General features: G+C 43.1%; 1 protein-coding gene across 4 annotated transcripts in view; it reads left to right on the forward strand.

Moving 5' to 3' along the window:
• The window catches only part of DGKH (diacylglycerol kinase eta), a 293,480-nt gene that overhangs the window by 78,803 nt on the left and 202,031 nt on the right, over window positions 1–12,646 (forward strand). For all 4 annotated transcript variants that reach the window (XM_070409014.1, XM_070409015.1, XM_070409012.1 and 1 more), the window contains exon 3: window positions 11,818–11,928. In XM_070409014.1, coding sequence (XP_070265115.1) covers window positions 11,818–11,928 — 111 coding nt within the window. The remainder of the gene's footprint in view (window positions 1–11,817; window positions 11,929–12,646) is intronic.

Here is a 12,646-nt window from a genome sequence, read left to right on the forward strand (position 1 = left end):
ATCAAATTTTTTTAAATGCTCAAAGACAGATAAGACCAAATGGTTAACCAATTAGTACCAATTAAAGGTGAATAAAAAATAATACTCCAAAGTGCTGAATTATTTTTTAAAGCACTTAATACAAATTATTATGCTTGTTCATTTTTTAAAAAAATTATTATACTTAATGTTATTTATGAAAGTGTTTATTAAGTGTTTATTATTTCAGTGACAATTACAATCACTGAAAGAGATTTTAATATGTACAGTTCCTATGCCATACACTAGACGTGTTGAATCAAAACCTTCCAGTTGAACTGAGGCTGTTAATGTCTATAAAGTTTCCACGTGGTTCAGATGACTAGCCAGATTTTAGAACAACTGATGTATTTAATAAAGCTTAATGTAATATATGTATTCATTTCAATGAAGAGCTCAGATTTGATTTTTTAAAAAATATAATTTTATTGATTTCAGAGAGGAGGGAGAGGAAGAGAGAGAGACAGAAACATTAATAATGAGAGAGAATCATTGATCAGCTGCCTCCTGCATTCCCCTTCCCCCACTGGGGATCGAGCCCACAACCTGGGCATGTGCTCTGACTGAATCGAACCTGTGACCTCTTGACTCCTGGGTTGAAGCTCAGCCACTGAGCTACACCTGGCTGGGCTCAAATTTTATTTTAAGAAATTCATGGTGGGACAAAATTCAGAAGGGGAAAGAAGGATACCAGTCATAAAGCGAAAGGGCCTGGAATCAAGAGGAATTAATGGGAAATTTTGGAGGGTGAAAGAAAAGCCAGGTTTGAAGCAATTTAACAGGTGGCTGATAAAAGAGGTTGAGAGACTGAATCAGAATGAGATCAAATGGCCTACCTTGCAAAGCCACAAGATGAGAGGCAATAGTCACTCCTATACATTCAGGTATATTTGTGGAGAGAAATAGTTTTTATTTTATAATCACACAAAAATATATAGAAAAGCTAATAAAAAAGCAATCTATATATATATACAAGCCTAATCAACCATCCGACCATTAAACTGTTCAACCGTTCAACCATTCAACTTGTAGCTATGTTGCGCAATGACCACCAGGGGGCAGACACTCAATGCACAGGCATGGAAACATGGAACAGACTGATGAATCTCAGAGGGGAGGAGGGAGGGGAGAGGGGGGAGGGAGGAGGATGGGAAGAGATTAATCAGAGATCTTATATGCATACTAGAGGCCTGGTGCATGGATTCTTGCACTGGTGGGGTCCCTCAGCCTGGCCTGCGGGGATCGGGCTGAAACCGGCAGTCTGACATTCCTCAAGGGGTCCTGGATTGCGAGAGGGTGCAGGCCAGGCCGAGGTACCCCACCGGTGCATGAATCCATGCATCGAGCCTCTAGTCCTATCGAATAAAAGCCCAGCGATCGAAACGGCGGAATGACCAGAATGACCAGAGACCAGAACAACCACTGCCCCTCACCCCGGCGCAGACCGTAGCGAGCAGTTAGGGGAGATCAGGGAGGCAGGCAGAGTGGTTAGGGGCAATCAGGCAAGTAGGCGAGCAGTTAGGGGCCAGCAATCCTGGATTTTGAGAGGGATGTCCGAGGGGTCCCAGATTTCGAGAGGGTGCAGGCCAGGCTGAGGACCCTCCCCCCCAATGCATGAATTTCATGCACTGGGCCTATAGTCCTATATAATAAAGAGGTAATATGCAAATTGACTGTCACACCCTCACACACGATGAATGCCCCCATGTGGTTACAAGATGGCCACCACAAGATGGCCGACAGGGGAGGGTAGTTGGGGGCCACCGGGCCGGGAGGGAAGGGCAGTTGGGGGCAACCGGGCCTGTAGGGGAGGGCAGTTAGAGGTAACCAGGCCGACAGGGGAGGGCAGTTGGGGGGGACCAGGCCTGTAGGGGAGGGCAGTTAGGGGCGACTGGGCCGGCAGGGGAGGGCCGTTGGGGGTGATCGGGCCAGCAGGGGAGGGCAGTTGGGGGCGTTCAGGCCGACAGGGGAGGGCGGTTGGGGGTGATCGGGCTGGCAGGGGAGGGCAGTGGGGGCGATTGAGCCGGCAGGGGAGCAGTTAGGCATCGATCAGGCTGGCAGGGAGTGGTTAGGGGGTGATCAGGCAGGCAGGTAGGTGAGCAGTTAGGACAGCCATGGGCAAACTACGGCCTGCGGGCCGGATCCGGCCCGTTTGAAATGAATAAAACTAAAAAAAAAAAAAAAGACCGTACCCTTTTATGTAATGATGTTTACTTTGAATTTATATTAGTTCACACAAACACTCCATCCATGCTTTTGTTCCGGCCCTCCGGTCCAGTTTAAGAACCCATTGTGGCCCTCGAGTCAAAAAGTTTGCCCACCCCTGGGTTAGGAGCAAGCAGTCCCGGATTGCGAGAGGGATGTCTGAGATTGGAGAGGGTGCAGGCTGGGCTGAGGGACACCCTCCCCCCCCCCCCCCCCCCAGTGCACGAATTTTGTGCACTGGGCCTCTAGTGTTATAATAATAGGGAGACACAGTACATTTAATAGCAAACTTGTGTGAAGACAAGATTACATGTGGATCTGTGTGGTTTGTGTTTGACCATCTTTCAAGCAAAATTATTTAAGTTCAACTGTTGGAGAAATTATGGAAAGATAGGAAATTTTTTACCCATACTAGTTGATTTCCACATTGCATAGTTATATCCGCCTTACATACCACCTGAGTACAATATTAATGCTGATGAGATAGATGACCTCTCTTTATAATGATGAAATGGTAGTGAATAAAAGCAGTATGGCCTTCCATTTGGAGAAGAAAAAAAAAGCAGAATTGTCAACAGCTAAATGGTTATATTTTCTGCAGGAACATTTACAAGTGAGAAAGAGATGGCCACAGAATAAGCTGGTCCGAGTCCAATTCTCAGAATGCTGTCAAGTTCCTGCCCAGGCTCTTAAGATCATGTACAGTTCAAGATTACCCAAAAGGCATTTTAACTGCTTTATTTGAATGTCATTCTTCATATCATTCATTAATTTGTCAGTGAAGAATTATTAAGTGCTGTCCTCTGAGCTGGGAACTGTGACAAGTGCTGGGGCTGCAGTGATGACGAAGGCGGGCAGGCCCTGTTCCCATGGAGCTTGCAGGCTAGTTGGGGAATAGATATATTAGTTTGGGGCTAATTGAATTTCCAAGTGCCAGTGGCTTTCAAGTGGCGTTATTACTTTCTAATTCTCACTGGTAAACAAGATGATATTCTCAGAAGTAAAATAATAACATGGAGCAGTTGCAAACTCTGATCCATTATTATATTATATACAATTTCATGATTGATTTCTGTTCTTGTGTTTAATATTTAGAAAACTTGACACATTTCGGGACTGTATACTTTATGTGGTTGTGCATGGTCTTTGTTTGACAGTTTCTCTAAATGTAAACATTGGGCCATTGTTCAGGAATGTTCTCTCTCTTTTTTTTTAACTTGTATCAATCCCATTTACACCTTTCCCCAAAAGTACGACCTGCTAAAAGAGTCCCTTACTTATGGTACTTCATATTTATATGGCTTTTGGGAGTTTGTGAAAGATATTTACACATATTTTGCTTTATACTAGCAACTCTGAGGAATACAGGGCAGGTGATGTTTATCCTCACCTTTCAGATGGTGAAATTTAGGTTTATAGATGTTTTTATTTGTTTGAAATCACAAAGTTAGTAAGTGGTGGAGCCAGATGTGGAACCCAACCTGGGGCTCTTTTTAGGGTCAGGTCTAATTCTTTTATACTTTCTATCATTATATTGACTTGTTGGGAAGAAACATTGGAATATCTATAATAAATAAATAATGCTTATTATGGGGACAAATGTTGATGATAATACCGTGTCACACCATGTATTCTTTCATATCCATTGTCCCATATATCACAACACAGTGACATACCCATTCACTGTAGTCTGTAAAACTAAAGAGGCTTAAGAGCAAAAGACAAAGAGAGAATCCTAAAAGCAGCAAGAGAAAGAGGCTCAGTTACCTACAAGGGAATACCCATACGACTGTCAGCTGATTTCTCAACAGAAACTTTGCAGGCCAGAAGGGAATGGCAAGAAATATTCAAAGTGCTGAATACGAAGAACCTACAACCAAGATTACTTTATCCAGCAAAGCTATCATTCAGAATTGAAGGTCAGATAAAGAGCTTCACAGATAAGGAAAAGCTAAAGGAGTTCATCACCGCCAAACCAGTATTATATGAAATGCTGAAAGGTATCCTTTAAGAAGAGGAAGAAGAAAAAGGTAAAGATACAAATTGTGAACAACAAACATGCATCTATCAACAAGTGAATCTAAGAATCAAGTGAATAAATAATCTGATGTACAGAATGAACTGGTGATTATAATGAATCAGGGACATAGAAAGGGAATGGACTGACTATTCTTGAGGGGGAAAGGAGAATGGGAGATTCGGGAAGAGACTGGACAAAAATCGTGCACCTATGGATGAGGACAGTGGGCGGGGAGTGAGGGCGGAGGGTGGGGCGGGAACTGGGAGGAGGGGAGTTATGGGGGGGGGAAGAGGAACAAATGTAATCTGAACAATAAAAATTTAATTTAAAAAAAAACAACAAAAACTAAAGAGGCTTACCATTGAAGAACAGGAAGTAGACTCATGATGTTATAGCTTTGTACAGATGCCAAGAAAGCAAGACAGCTTTACTGGAGCTTACATGACAAAATAAATTAGGAAATGTATATGGCAAAGAAAAATTCTCTGTTTGGGAAGATGGTGTGGACCATAGTTAAAAGAGGTAGGAGAGAAATAGTTATATATAAAATATAGAGTGGTAAAAACTCCTTTGGTCCATGTCTTAGTCAGTGCAGACTGCTCTAACAAAAATACCATACACTGGGTGGCTTAGACAACAATATTTATTTCTCATAGTTTGGGAGACTGTGAAGTCCAAGATCAAGGCACCAGACTTGGTGTCTGGTGAGGACTTGCTTTCTGATTCATGGATAGCCATCTTCTAGCTGTGCTGTCAGGTGATGGAGGGGCGGGAGAACTCTCTGGGTCTCTTATGAGACAGTAATTCTATTCATGAGGGCTCCTGCCCATGACCTAATCACCTCCCAAAGGCCCTACCTCCTCAAGTCATCAAACTAGGCTTCAGGATTGCTTTTTTAATCTCACCTGAGGATACGTTCATTGATTTGAATGAGAGAGGAAGAGAGGAAGGAAGGGAGGGAGGAGGGAAAGAGACAGACCATGGATCGAACCTGAAACCTAGGTATGTGCCGGACCGGGAATTGAACCCGCCACCTTTTGGTGTACAGGCTAACACTCCAACCAATTGAGCCACCCGGGTAGGGCTAGGATTTTAATTACGGGTGAACACAAACATTCAGTCCATAGCAACTCACATCTCCCATCACAACAGATTCCATTCCTAATCTCTGCAAGAGAAGTTAAGGGGTCATGTTGGGGCAATGCTAGGACAAACGAGGGGTTCTTCTGGAATTTTTGAAGACATCTGTAAAAGATGAGTCATCACTGGCATTTCTACTTCATCCTATTGAGCTTCTCACCATACCTATTTGATGGCCCAAAAAAGCCAACATATGAAATGCACATTTATCAGATAAATCAGGCAGTAACTGGTTTTTCAAAGCGTCTTAGCTTTACAGAAGCCTCGCTGAATGGCTGTTTGTAGAGTTGCATTCTCCTCAGGACGGGAAAGTAGTGTTCCATCTAAGTGACTTCAACTTGTGACACTGAAGTGTTTCTGAAAGCTTAGGTGGAATTCTAGAGCACCCGGGTGTGTTTAATTCAGAAGAGAAATTACTTTTGTGTGTTCTGAGCAAGGGGTGTGAGATGAGCAATTCCACGGCTGTAAGACATTGGACTAAAAACAGTCTCAGAAAGCCAGCTGCGTACGTGATCTTTCAACTTAAAGCTTATGTTACTGAAATATTTTTTCAAAGCCATCTTCACTTAACTTTTCGTTTTAATATTTGGAAACTGGATTATCAGAGTTCATTGAAGTCTATATGGCTTAACTGATTTTTCATGAGTCAGACCACCATATTGTATGACTGAATGGCAGTTAAATGTATATGTTCCTAAGCCCTTTTTTGAGGGAGGGGAGAGTTTTTCCCTTACCCTAGAGATTGTGAAAAAATAGAATTAATAAATCTAATATTTAATTTTAATAGATTTATAAATATAACTCTAATAACTTTCTTATACCTGTTGCTAACTTCAATTTGTTATTCAAATTGAACATTAATAGTGAATGTAATAAATACTATGATTTTAAAGAATGAGTCCTTGTTTTATCACTTAGTATGCTCATGATTTTGAGATTTTTCGAGCTGCATATGTTTTTCTGTGAACCACACTTATGATTATAGTAGTGACCCGGTGCATGGATTTGTGCGCATTGGAAGGAAATTAATTAGAAGTTGGCTGGCGGGGCGGGACTGGGCGAGATGGGCCAGACACGCCCTGGAACCAACCTCCCGTGGTCCCTGGCCGGCTGCACCTGGGATGGCACTGTGGCTCAAAGGGTGTCTACGGAGTGAGTGGGGTCCCTCCGGCAGGTGGGGTCCCTCGGTCTGGCCTGCAGGGATTGGGCCAAAACCGGCTCTCTGACATCCCCCAAGAGGTCCCGGAGTGTGAGAGGGCACTCTGCAAAGTTGCTGTCATACAGGGTGTGGACCGCAAACGCAAGTGTACAGTAAACCAGATTCGAGGCCAACAGTGCCCCAGCAACAACAGTGCCCCAGCACCCATGGCTGAAGGTGGAATCGTGCAGCCCCATGAGGAATTGAGCTCCCTCCTCTCTGGTTCTGGGGTGCGTCCCCTGAGAACCGCCGCTGCCAAGTCACTGCAGCTCAGCAGCTCCTGTGTTGAGCATCTGCCCCCTGGTGGTCAGTGTGTGTCATAGCTACTGGTCGGATGGACACTTAGCATATTAGCCTTTTATATATAGAAGATTTGATAAAACTGTTGCAAATTAATCATTGTTATGCTTCTTCTTTTATAAAAAGTGTTTAAATAACCATATGTAAACAGAAGTTTATTTTGAGGATTAACTCATGAGAATAATTGCCTCCTATTTAAATCTTTTAAATCACATCTCTTAGAGGAAGGCAGGTCAGCCTCAGAATGTTTTCTTCTTCTCTTCAAGAATTTAAAATTAACTGTGTATGTTACAACATAGAGAAATTTGTAAATTAATGAAGAGGACTGTATTTTATACATGTTTCTATTCCCCACAGCCTCACACATTGCAGGTTAATCCATGCTTATGCAATATTTGAAGAACATAAAATTATATAGAAAAAAAAACCAAATTATTTGCTTTGAAAGTGATTATGTAAGGATCATCTCTAAATTAGCAATATTCTTAAAATCAGGATAGATATTTTTCTGTCCCCCTGCATGCACCTAGAGGCACATACACCTTTGTGCATTGTATCTGCTTGTTTTTATACAAGTGAAAGGAGACTCAGACCTGCTGAATGCTAGAAACCATAAAATAATTTCCAGCCGCTATTTCCTGTTTTCCAGTTCTTTCATGCTTTTAAAATACGAAGTTACCTTACATACCATTTCACTCTTTAACTGAAAGTTGTTCATTTCAATATTTATGAAGGCCCTAGGGTATCAGCTGTGTTACCTGGGCAATGTTATTAAAATACATAGGATGCAGTCTTTGCTCTTAAGAATGTCACAGCATGGTGGGATCACAAACATGTAAACCTGTGCCATTCAGTGTCAGAGGTGCTGTTACATGGTTAGGATAAGGGCGTCTTAGAGAAACAAAAGTGGGAGTGGTCACTTCTTCCGAGGGGGCCAGAGAAGCTTCCACAGGGGCAGCGGCACTGGATCAGAGTTGAATTGAATGGGAGCTTTCAAGACAGGCCAGATTAAGAGAACTTTAGGGCAGAGGGGGGAGCATGGGAAGGGGCCTGTGATGAGGTTGGAGAGCATTATGTAGGGCCTTCTGTGGTACATATAGAAGTTTGGACTTTATGCTGTGTAGGCAGTAGGGAACTGATGAATACATAATACAATCAGCTTTTTGTTGTAGAGAATTATTCTAATAACCATGTAGAGAATGAAGTAGGTTATTTATGTTTTCTTAAAACAGTGTTTATAGAACACAAATAGACCAAACATTAAATTTTCTTCCTCATTGCCTTAAATAGAATTTTACAAAAATCACAATACACTCGCTTCTGTAATTTGAATCTCCAAATGATTTGTTCTTTGGATAAGTTACATTTTACAGCATTTCAATACTTTGTGTTTGGGTTTAAGAATTATAGACTCTCTACCCAGCGTAACATTAGATGCTAATGCAGTGCAGCAGTGAAGCTCACAGCAGTCTCTCCAGTTTCCGTTCTCCCGCAGTCTTTTACATCTAGTTCCCCAAGCCAAATGCTGAGAGTTTCCTTGATTCTTTTCTCTCCTGTCCTTCATGCCTGTCAGTAACTTCAGTGGATTCTGCCTCCAAAATAACATCTCAAATTGCTCTCCTCCTGTCCAAGTCAGTGTTGCTAGTACTTTATTTGGGATTGCTGCCTTGGACTCAGGCAGCAGCCTCCCACCTGGCCCCCACTGCCTTTCGCACCCATTTCCCCATGCTCACCCTCCTGCTGCGAACATCTCGCTAGCTTTTTGCACTTAGAATAAAAAGCCAGCAGCTCCTGGCTCTCGTCTCCCTTCGCTTCATCTCTTGACACTCTCCTCCTGCTCCAGCTATTATTTGCCCTCACAGTGGCCTTGGAACACGTTCTCTTCTTCCAAGAAGCTCTTATTATTTGGTGCCTGGCAGGTACTCTCTGAAGTTAATAGCATAATGATATCACCATAATAACACTTTCTGCCATTTGTTGGATGTTTTCTGTAACCCAGACAGTGTAAGTGGTCTCCAGGCATCAGCCTGTAATTAAATTAGGTGCAACAAGCTTGTGAGGTTGGTATTATTATTCCCATGTTTGAGGAGAGGAAACGGGCACAGAGAGCTGGGGTAACTTGCCCAGGTCATAGCTCGTGTGTGGCAGAGCCAGTCTGGAAGTTTGTCTGTCAGCGTCCAAATCAAGCTCTTTGGTACCAGAGTTTCAAAAGTATTTTGTTAGCATTAAGTTTTAGGGATCTCTCAGCAATTCCTAGAGGACAGTCTTAGAGCAGGCTACTGTATAGAGAAAATCTGAAATCAAAGGTAAACAGTAATATAATTTAACTACCTTATTGGTGACAACAAGCTTTTCTCAATGTTTTATGTCTTGTTGATAATAAAAGACAGTGTAGTGTATAGGTTGGGAGTAAACTCTTCACTCAGATAGGTGTGGATTAAATCTTGATAACTGCTATATATGAACTGGCACTTGAGATATACCAGTGTGCAGCCCGGTGGGGTGAATTTAATTCTGTTTCTATAAGTTGTTTTTGTCTTGGAGGCTCATGATATCCTTACTGCTTTTCTGTGAATTCGGTGGAAATGTGATCCATCTTGGACCCCATCCAAAGGGATCTATTAGAGTTAGTCCTGTGACCTGTCTCCTGAGGACAATCTCATAACAAGGCTGTAAGTTTATTTTGCTATAAGTGTAGTTTCCTGCTTTCTTCCTTTTTTTTACTTCCAATCGAAATGAAACATTAAATTTTATTTTTTATGTATAATAAACTCAAGGACCTTCTAATAGGGATAGCACAATAAACACAATAAATATGTAAATTACATGATACATTAGAAGATAGTACTTTGTGTGGGGGAGTAAGACCAAGATGGGGAGATACGGAGAGCATGTTGCTGGGTTAAACTGGCGGTCAGTGAGGTGGGTCTCACTGAGGAGGTGAGGGAGTTGGGCAGATGGATATCTGAGGGGAGAGCAGTCCAGGTGGAGGGATCAGGTAGTATCCAGACCTAAGGAGGAGAATATATGCCACCTAAAAGCAAAGCATCCTTGCGGGTGGAGGAGACCAAGTGTAGGGGAGATGACTATGTGAGGTTGGAGGGGTTCCAAGCATTTTGATGGTGATGATGAAATGAACTTGGACAAAGCACTTAGCACAGGGTCTGGCCCAGGGTTACAGAGCCCCTGCCTACCTCTTCCAGCCACATCTGCTGCTTCCCCTTGTAAGCTCTTCTTTGCATTCATAACTGAAAGCTTTTTGAAGATTTCCCAAATATCCACGGTGTTTTAAACCTTTCTAATTTTGCACACACCCGAAATTCCCTTCTTCATCCCTTGCCATTCTGATAAACTCCCCAGAGAGGACGTTGGGTCCCTCTGAGCAGAGCTGATGCTTCCTTCTCTGGACTGCCATGCACAGTGCTTTGAACGTGTGTTTGTTATAGTAACATGTGTCACTAGCTGGGTGCTATTTAACGACCACTTGCTGTGTGCCGTGCAGTAAGTCCTTTACGTGTTCTTAATTTATTCCTCACAACAACCCCAGAAGTTATCCCATTTTATAGACGAGTAAAGGCACAAGGAAGTTTAGTAATTTGTTTAAGATCATCCAGCTACTAAGTGATGGCACCAGGAGTTGAACACTAGATTTTTGGCTCCAGAGCCCATGCTTTTTTTTTTTTTTTTTCTTTTTAAAGATTTATTTTTAAATTATAGTTGACATACAATATTATCTTAGTTTCAGGTGTACAACATAGTGATTTGAGATTTATATAACTTACAAAGTGATCACCCTAATAAGTCTAGTATCCATCTGACACCATATGTAGTTATTATAATACTAGAGGCCTGGTGCACAAAATTTGTGCACTGAGGGGGTGTGTCCCTCAGCCCAGCCTGCACCCTCTCCAATCTGGGACCCCTCGAGGGATGTCCGACTGCCCGTTTAGGCCTGATCCCACAGGGCAATCGGACATCCCTCTCACAATCCAGGACTGCTGGCTCCCAACTGCTCGCCTGCCTGCCTGCCTGATTGTCCCTAACTGCTTCTGCCTGCCAGCCTGATCACCCCCTAACCACTCCCCAGTCAGCCTGATCGATGCCTAACTACTCCTCTGCCAGCCCGATCATCCCCAACTTCCCACCCCTGCCGGCCCGATCGCCCCCTGCTGCCCTCCCCTGCTGGCCCGATCACCCCCAACTGCCCTCCTCTGCCAGCCTGGTCGCCCCCAACTGCCCTCCACTGCAGGCCTGGTCGTCTCCAACTGCCCCCTGCCAACCTGGTCCCCCCCCAAACTGCCCTCCCTTGCAGGCCTGGTTGCCCCTAACTGCCCTCTCCTGCAGGCCATCTTGTGTCCACATGGAGCGGCCATCTTTGACCACATGGGGGCAGTCATCTTGTGTGTTGGAGGGATGGATGGTCAATTTGCATATTTCCTCTTTATTAGATGGGATTGTTGACTGTATTCATGATTGCTGCCAGATGGGAGGAGGGCAGAAGGGAGGGGTGAAAAAGGTGAAAGAAGTACAAATTTTCCGTTTTAAAAATAGTCATAGGGATACAAAGCCCATGCTTTTTAAAATCATTCCATTATATGACGTCTCTACCCTTTGCACCATTTATTAAATACTCACTAATGCAAGTCATGGTGTGCATCCCCCTGTATTGCGAGGGCTAGTCTGTGTGTTGGTGCCTTTCAGGCTGTTTGTGACTACTTGGAGGTCAGGGAACTGAGCCCATTACCATTGCTCTTTAGGACTTTGCCCATGTGCTCCCTTGGTTGAACAAAAAGGAGAAGAAAATATTCTCTCATGAAATTTGTGGGACATGGAAAGCAATATTCAAAATATTAATGATAGTGTGTCATTAATTGTGAATTTTATTTGGTTTTGGATTTCATTTTAATCATGTCATTGTGCTTTGTCTTCTCCCCAGACCAGTATTAAAGAGGGACAACTGTTGAAGCAAACCAGTTCTTTCCAAAGATGGAAAAAGCGGTATTTCAAGCTTCGAGGCCGTACACTTTATTATGCAAAGGACTCAAAGGTAATTTGAGAGACTACTAGTTGCAAGCACCTGAGGTTGTGGATGGATTTAAAATTTTGGTTCTCTAAACTGTTTTTGTCTTGGGGCTCACTATAGCCTTTCTGCTCTTACATGAATTCAATATAAATGTGACCTATCTTGGACCAAATCCCAAGGGAGCCTATTTGAGTCAGTTTCATGGCATGTACCATAAGGAGAATGGAATAGGAAGGTTCTAGTGTAGTTTCCTTTCCTCCCTGCTTTCCTGCTTCCGCCCTCCCTCCCTTCCTTCCTCCCTCATTTCTTCCTTCCGTTTTCTTCCAGCCTTTTTTCCTTCCAATTAAATAAAATATGAAATGTAACCTTATTGGATAGAATAAACTCAGAATTTTGGATTTTCTCCCCTTGCTATTTTTTTACATTATAAATACTTTCCTGACCGTGAGTAGAGCATTGCTATACTAGTGACGAATCAGAGTTCCTATCCCAGTTCCAGCATATTCCAGAGCAGTGCTGTGGACGCACGTGATCGTGAGAGGCGGCTAAATGACATAATAGACATGAAGTGCTTACATAGTGCCTGGCACACAAAATAATCACTCATTATGCTAGAGGTTAGAAATAAAAATCATAGCCTGGCTGGTGTGGCTCTGGTTGATCATCAGCCTATGACCCAGGAAGACACAGTTTGGTTCCTGGTCAGGGCATTTGCCTGGATTGTAGGCTCGGTCCCCAGTGT

The sequence above is a fragment of the Myotis yumanensis genome, unplaced genomic scaffold (genome assembly GCF_028538775.1).
Source record: "Myotis yumanensis isolate MYYU_CA2020_CCGP unplaced genomic scaffold, mMyoYum1.0.hap1 SCAF_3, whole genome shotgun sequence".
Taxonomy (NCBI): Eukaryota; Metazoa; Chordata; class Mammalia; order Chiroptera; family Vespertilionidae; genus Myotis; species Myotis yumanensis.